The sequence below is a fragment of the Asparagus officinalis genome, chromosome 5 (genome assembly GCF_001876935.1).
Source record: "Asparagus officinalis chromosome 5, Aspof.V1, whole genome shotgun sequence".
Taxonomy (NCBI): Eukaryota; Viridiplantae; Streptophyta; class Magnoliopsida; order Asparagales; family Asparagaceae; genus Asparagus; species Asparagus officinalis.
In genome coordinates, this window is record NC_033798.1 from 121,873,164 (window position 1) to 121,881,538 (window position 8,375).

The following is an 8,375-nucleotide window of genomic DNA, read 5'->3' on the forward strand; positions in this document are numbered from 1 at the left end:
ACTCCTATAAACTTAAGTGGTTAGAAACACTTGTCCACCAACTGTTTTATCCATTAGATTTGCTTTAAGATTTGTGTAAAATATGAAGGATATCTCTGAGAAGTATCTCTATTCACTTAAGTTTATAGAAGCTCTCTCTCTCTCTCTCTCTCTCTATATATATATATATAGATAGATAGATAGATAGAGAGAGAGAGAGAGAGAGAGAGAGAGAGAGAGAGAGAGAGTATTCTGAAATGAAGTTGTTTACCTAAACTTGTATACACAATAGTTGCATTATCAATGAATCATGAATGCTTGTTTGTTAATTCACAACTTTGTTGTATGAGATAAGACTTGGAGCTTTTCCTCATTTAATTTTACATTGAACCACTGCAGATTGGTATATTCTGTCTGCCAACTTCATCAGTTATTCCACTTCATGATCATCCCGGGATGACTGTTTTGAGCAAGATTCTGTATGGCTCCATGCATGTGAAAGCATATGATTGGACAGAACCATCCTTCATAGCAAGAAGCGGCAATTCAAAAAATAATCCTGGTGAAATCTTAGGCTTCCAATAGTATGACTAAATCATCAAGTTTCATTGTTCTGATAAAAATATGATTTATTTATTCGATTAACTGAAAGTTAATAACAGTTGAGTCTGCAAAGGGTGGATTCTTGAGCATGGTACAAGATGTGTCCTTTCTTTTCTTCACCTTTCCAGATTTCATTTTTCTCTTAACATAATGATGTCTCACCATCTCATAGTTGCTTCTTAAATGCATTTCATTTCCTTATACACACTTCATTAACATTATGCCTTAGGGAAATTGTTGTGGTTTCCTGTACTGTCAAAATATCACTTCAGTTTTCCTCTTATACCCTTAGTCTTCGAGAATTTTGGAAGCCACCTTAATTGCATGAATCAATAAGGCAGGTTTCTTTTTTCTATGCTTTTACCTTTTAGCGTTTGGGATTTCCACACCAATTCATTGAGCTGACCTCTATTCAATAGCTCGTCCTAGTGTTCCCATTTCACTTTTTAGCTGTCCCTATCTGAGAGGTAAAGATCAGAAATGAGGAGTGTACGAGTAAAGATGCTCACGCGTACACAATTGCGCACACACAGATGCACGATATGTGTCCTGCTCTTCTTTTTTAACATTATTGTTTTAGGAGTGGGTAGGAAGAAAGAAGTTTGAATGATTTGTCACCCTGGGCATTCCTATTCTATCTATACCAACCACGCTGGAACGGATAGACCAGTTAGCTACCTTAGTTTGCAACCTACCTCTATGGTACCACCTCTATCCACTAAACGTCTTCAACGCTCTTATTTTTGATATAGGTTTCCAATAAGGCAATCAGACTCAAAAATTATGAAAAAGACAGATAGATACGCAGCGACGAAAGAAGACTTCTTTGATTCTTGTTTATGGGAATCTCTTGAACGGAACACAAAGATGCAAGATACCTGGGAAGTGCAACATCTTTTATCTCTTCCACACACACACGTGATTGATATCCTTTTGTTCTTTTATCTTGAGTATTTTAGTAGTGACTAACAAGAAAAGGTTTATTGGAGAACAAAATGACCCTATTTTGTGACTGTTTAGACAATTTTTATATAACAACAATCCCTTTACCCCAACTTTTCAGGATGGCTACATTAATCTTAATTTTCCATCCAGTTCTATTAAGGCGATCTCTTCGTTAAATTAACTACTACCATAAAATAAAGAAGCAAATTCGAGGGGTGAATCAGTAAAAAAAATAAATATAAGTTTATAAAATCGAAGAAAAGTGTACTGGTGTACTGTAGGAAACAAGCATTTTCTAGTGTTTTCTTTTCTTTCATTGTTTTTGCCCGTGCTTATTTATATAGATTATCTTTAAAATACTCATGATCCTTTCTGTGAAAGTCTCGTGTTATCTCTATTTTTCCATTCATATATGGTATTAGGAAATATTGCCTCCCCTTTTACAGTGCGATTGGGAAAGCTACAAAAGGATACCGTCCTGACAGCCCCATGTCCAACCACAGTTCTGTACCCCAAAACAGGAGGCAATCTGCACTGCTTCACTGCAGTCACTTCTTGTGCCGTGCTCGATGTTCTCGCCCCACCATATTCTGAAGTTGCTGGTCGGAACTGTACTTACTATCATGATTATCCATACTCAAGCTTCTGTAAGTATTAACTTATTCCTGGAACTTTATTCGTCAAAGATCAAGTTATAGACGTCTGTCATGCTTATAGTCAATCTTATAGTAGTGTTAATTGCAGATACACACTCTGCAACATGAAGTTGTTTTCCCGTTATATTGAGATGTCATGTGAAACCCTCAATTTAGAGGGCAATATATTTTTTCTCTGTTAAACTGGGAGCAAAAAATAATTTCGTCTTTTGATTCCCATGTGATATCTTAGCCTAATGGGAATGCCATGTTACTTGGGGTTCTGGAGGCGGCATTTACAAGAGATTAAATTTCATAAAATAATTTAGATGGTATAAGTGGCTAAAGTCTCATAGCCTGTGGGTGTAACTGCAAATAACCTATCTAGAAAAAAAAAAGTGTCCCCAGTTGCTCAGCATGAGAATTACACCCTTTGTTTTTTATGGCAGCAACTGGAGAAGAACCTGTGCAACCTGATAAAGGAGAGGATCATGCGTGGCTTGAAGCCATTGAAGCCCCTGACCTCTACATGCGATCCGGTGCATATACTGGTCCAGCTGTACAGGTACATATCTCCGTCGCTTCATATTGGCTTTATTATTGACTTAACCAGTATTTCTCCAACTGCCAAACTTACATACTTTTTGTATTGAGTACCTAACTACAGGGAGAGTTGTGCTTTCCAGGATCGTGCACTATAATTTAGTTACGCAGCCTCTATAATGGATATTTGGGGGTGTCAGCTTCAATCTGTCCTCAACGAAGCAATACAGAAGAGAAGATTTTGTAGTCGGAGTATGTGCATCTCTAGTCAGTTGAAGCTGTGAGGACAAGAGGAAAATTTGGATGCCGTAATCAAGAAGCTGAAACTTTGAGGGACTCTTGATTTTCAGGCAGTTTTGCTTTGCTGTATACATTTGTTTAACTTGATCTTCATATTATGTTCCGTGTTACTGATTTTGCCAGGGGAACAAGCTTTTCATATGGAGGTTTTGATGTAAAATTTAGATCACAATTTACATATCTGTATCTGCCATCTCTGTATCAAATAATTATAGGGGAGTTTTTCTCAAGAATTGTTATAAGCAAAAGTTAGAAGTTTATGTGAGTTAATATATCGGACCGCCCCTAATATATCTCCAGAATACTTTATGGAAAAATGTTATACAGGGGAAATCTTATTATGAGGATGAGGTTCTTTTTCTCTAGAATTCAAATGAAGTATCACATTTCTGGAAAAATATAATAAAGACTGTTGATTGTTTCCTTACAAACACACAAGCTAGAGAGGTGCTTATTTTTCTGTTTTTTTTTTTGGGTGGGGGGTGGGGGGCATGAAATGGGACAAAACTTACTTTTGGTCAGATACATGGGTAAATGATTTCAGTTTAACATAGATTAGAACTAGTATGCACCCCGTGCAAAGCACGACCACTACTTTTTTTTAAACACTATATTTAATTTAATTATTGTATGCTTGAAATTAGAAACCATATCTGCTCCTTTATACTTAAAGAATGATCCATATTTTAATACATTTAATTTGGAAATTATATCTACTTCTCTATACTTAAGAAGTATCTAAGTTTTAATATATTTGATTTGCTTTACTGTTTATAATACAACAAAATACTGTAGCATAAATAGTACTTAGAGGAGCAGATTTGATTTACTGTTTTTGCTATAGTAAGTTACTGTAATATAAACAGTAACTTTGAGTGCAGATGGTGGAGTTGGTTTATTGTTTATGAAACAATATTTACTGTATAATAAACAATAACTTTTTGGATTCCCTTTTAAGTATAGAGTAGTAGATGATACAATGTGGATATCTATCTATAATAGTTGATGTGTTGCTACTTGTTTTGAGAAGGCAATGTTGAGATGTAATGGTAAACATATATAGTAGACAATGTTAGGCGTACCCCGTAGAGTTGGGAGTGCTCTCCTATAACTGTATCCAACCTTTTTTTTTGGTAGGAGATAGTGGCAGGAGCCTCATGTGTTGAGATTCCTTCTTTTTCTCAAAAATAAAAAATAAAAAATAAAAAATAAAAAATAAAAAAAATGTGAGTTAATATTTATACATGCGTTTATATGTGAATTTTCCCGGTGGCAGGAAAAAAAAGGTTTATGCATTGAAATGGTTTGAATTCAAAGGTTTGGATCCTTTAATAGATGTTTTCTTATCGATCATAATCAGATATTTATTCACAGTAATATTAACAATAACGTTTATAAAATTCGCTTAGATCGAACAAAGAGGAAAATCATAAAGAAATATCATTATTCAATACACTGCAATACCATATAATTTTCTCTACTTTGCACTTATATACCTTCTCCTGTTTTTCGCATCACTTAAATATATATACACACTCATATGGAAAAGTATTCATAAGATGACACCTTAAATTCAATTTATGGTTGGGCCTTCAAAACTATGTTAGGCAGCAGGGCCGGCCCTAGCTTAAGACAGTTAAGGCCTCTGCCTTGGGCATCACCTTGGTTAAGAGCAAGTGCATCAAGCTCCCAGTTGGGAGTCCTAGTCAGCAAGCTCTCAAGAGCTCTCAAGCATTTTAGAATTAAAAATTAAAAAACAAGCATTTGGAGGCCCTCCTTCTTTATGGAGCTCCAACAAGCTCCTAGTTAGGAGCTCCAACAATATAAAAAAAACTCCTCTTCTATTTTAATATTTTGCCCATTACTTTCAATTATATTTAAATCTCTTGTATTTCATTTCTAAACCGTTGGATACGGCATTCGAGGGAGCGCACACGGTCTTCGAGGTAACCCACGGTTTTTGAGGGAACACACACGGTCTTTGAGGTAACCCGCGATCTTCGAGGTTGGGCACGAAGTTTAAGGTATCGCAAACTTTGACCGTCAACCGACTGATTCCTATAAAATTCGATGGCTTCTCTCCTCAACTCATCATCTCCTAGAACAAAATGTCTAGCTCATCTAGCTCTAGCGATGATGAAATGATGAAGACGTTCTTTCTTATGGGAGCTGCTATAGTTGAGGAAGAAGAACAAGAGAAATGTTCAACTTCAGTTCAACACAAAAGACGTATCGTGCTCCATCGAAACCGACTGGAAGGCCACAATCGGTTGTTCCAAGATTATTTTGTTGACGCACCAACCTATCCTCTTCATTATTTTCGTCAAAGATTCAGAATGACGCGTTCATTATTCATTCGAATCCACGACGCGATCGTCGAACATGACAAGTACTTCGTCCAAAAGAGGAATGGTGCTGGACAGTTAGGACTATCTAGTCTTTAAAAGATTACTACAGCTATGCGGATGCTCGCATATGGAGCATCCGCTAACTCCGTTGACGACTACGTTTGGATCGGTAAAAGTACGTCGCTTGAGAGTGTGAAGAGGTTCGTTCGATCGATTATCAACATCTTTGGAGAGGAATACCTTCGTTCACCGACTAATGAAGATGTTGCACGCCTGCTCGAGGAAGGTTCACAACGAGGTTTTCCTGGTATGCTTGGGAGCATCGACTGCATGCACTGGACATGGAAGAACTGTCCAACTGCCTGGCAAGGTATGTATACTGGACATTATCATGAACCTACAATTATTTTGGAGGCCGTAGTTAGCAAAGATCTTTGGATATAGCATGCCTTCTTAAGACTGCCAGGGTCTCACAATGACCTTAATGTTCTAGATCATTCACCGGTTTTCGCACAACTTGCGGAGGGAAGAGCTTCACCATGCAACTATACTGTTAATGGCCACGAGTATAATATGGGATACTATCTCGCCGATGGGATTTACCCAGAGTGGTCCATATTAGTGAAGACTATTCCAGCACCTCCAGGAAACAAGCATAAGTACTTTTCTCAACAACAAGAAAGCGCAAGAAAAGATGTTGAGCGAGCTTTTGGCGTGTTACAAACTCGATTTGCTATTGTTCATGGACCAGGACGTTTTTGGCAACCTTGTGTGCTCAAAGACATCATGACAGCTTGCATCATAATGCATAACATGACCGTTGAAGATGAACGAGATTGTCAATTGGACAACAACTTCGACTTTACTGATTCAGTACCAGTCGTTGAACCTTCTCATGTGCAGACGGTGCCTCTAACTGAGTTCATCCAAAATCATCATCGGATCAGGAACACGCAAACACACAAATCACTAAAAAATGATTTGATCGAGCATCTGTGGCAGCTCAAGGGATCCATCGCCGAGGATTAAGTTTCTTTATGTCTAATGTAATTTCAAAAAGGAGTTTAAGTTGTTGTACTACACCAATTTCATTTTCAATAAAGTAGTTGTTTTCATTCAATGCCAAATTTTTTAACTTCAAGTACAATCATAAATCTAATACAAGATAATATTTGATAATTAGGGAGAACTAATGAGGATGCGATGCGAGTACAATATATGATAATTATGAAGAACCCTTAGACATCCACCTCTCCAATATCTCTGCCTGACGCATTTCAAAGTATTGTCGTTGAACTGAATTGAGTGTTAAGAGATCCATCTTCATGATATCATCATCTTGTTTCTTCTATTTTAGCTCTATTTTTTGATTGGTGGTTTGCTTCATCCACGTGAAAGCCTCTCCCGTGATGGACGTAGCGGACTCAGAGTTTTCCACATTTTGTTTCCTCTTGAGCTTTGCCGCTTTCCTCCCTTCAGGCCTTACTAACACATCATCCGAGTCAGTGTTCAACTCGATGGGGGTCGCTGGCATGGAATTGTTTGGTGAGGAATCAGAGTTTGTGGTTCTTCTCAGTTGTGATCGAATCTTATTGCAAGTTTCCATTTGTTGGATCCACTTTTGATGATGACGCAACTCAACCCAGCAATGGTCTAACACGAATGGTTTACCATAAAGAGATTGGTATAATTCTTTTACTTCTGCAATCTACACAAGAGTTAAATTTAGAATAATCAAACATAATTAAACATAATTAAACATAGTTAAATTTAGAATATTTACCTGGTCAATAATTCTCGTACCAGATCTTTGTCTTCCTTCAATCTGAGCAACGCACCCGCAGAACTTGTTGACGGACAGTTGAATCGTTGACCAACGATGCATCATTTGGTTTGGTGTGCGGCTCGTTGGATTGATGGAGTATTGGATAAAGTAGTCGTTAGCTCTGTGCTAAAACTTATCTTTGTGTTGCCCCATACCTTGGATGGCGTCTTGGCTCGTGTTTAGCCAAGCAGACACAAGAAGCTTATCCTCGTGGACAGTCAAATTTTCAGACCGTGTGTAAGCATTCTTCTTCTTTGTGGTCGATGTTTCTTGGGATGACATTTATTGTGTTGCTGATTGCGAGAACTCGATGGGGTTAGCTTCTTCTACGACTTCTGTATAGAACGACGATCGCCCTAATTGAGGTAAGCGATCCTTGATCTTGATTTGGTTATATGCGATTTCTCTAGGGTCTGCCTAATTTCTAGGGTTTCGTTGATTTTGGGATCTTTTGTGATTCTTAGGGTTTTCTTTTTGGATAGGAGAATGGTGAGAGGATGACTGACTCAGGCTGAGGGGTACGGTGTCTGTGCAATTTTCTTGGAGAGGATCTTGATTCACAAGGCTGCCCTTGTGAAAGGTTGCGAGCACGCTTAGTGGTTTGTTTTACGACTTCCTTCATTTATTTTGCGTTGTTTTTTTGATCTGTTTTAGTAAAGATTGAATCTGTGTGTTTATTGTGTATTCACAGATGTTAGGGTTGGTTATGCGTTCTTGTTTTGGGGTGAGGAAAGACGTATTGATAATTTGGAGGTGATTTGAGTGTTGGGTTTAGCTGGGTGGTCTATATTTTCATAATGGATTGTTGCAATGGGTTCTTGGAAGTAATATTAATGCACGTATGGGTCGTTGGTTTTATGGTGTTTAGTATTGTTTGGAAAATGTAAATTACACAGTGTCTAGTTATGATGCGGAGAAAAGGACGTTGATTAACTTGAAGGTTTGAGGTTTAGGTAGTTTAGGGTCTAGATTATGATCATGTGTTCATGCAAATGTGTTTTTGAAAGTAGAATGTACAGTTTAGTTTATTTGATCATATTTAGTTGTTTCTATTCAAATTTATAACCTTAATTGTTTTAATTTGAAGACCCGAAGATAAAAAGTGAAGCTAATAGCTTAGCAACTTATGAGATTGAAAATTTTGAATTCTTATTAGGTATGAATATTTTGGTATGACATATTGTTTGTTGTTAATTC

General features: G+C 37.3%; 2 protein-coding genes across 3 annotated transcripts in view; both read left to right on the plus strand.

Moving 5' to 3' along the window:
- The window catches only part of LOC109841022 (plant cysteine oxidase 3), an 11,431-nt gene extending 8,156 nt beyond the window's left edge, over positions 1–3,275 (plus strand). Inside the window, exons 3-6 of one of the 2 annotated variants that reach the window (XM_020409867.1) lie at positions 379–541; positions 1,974–2,174; positions 2,612–2,727; positions 2,830–3,275. In XM_020409867.1, coding sequence (XP_020265456.1) covers positions 379–541; positions 1,974–2,174; positions 2,612–2,727; positions 2,830–2,868 — 519 coding nt within the window. In that variant the 3' untranslated portion in view covers positions 2,869–3,275. The remainder of the gene's footprint in view (positions 1–378; positions 542–1,973; positions 2,175–2,611; positions 2,728–2,829) is intronic. The other variant, XM_020409868.1, reaches the window with a different exon arrangement.
- Positions 5,465–6,382, plus strand: LOC109842523. The gene is made up of 2 exons (XM_020411389.1): positions 5,465–5,723; positions 5,820–6,382. The coding sequence occupies exons 1-2, from the start codon at positions 5,465–5,467 to the stop codon at positions 6,380–6,382; spliced, it is 822 nt and encodes a 273-aa protein (XP_020266978.1).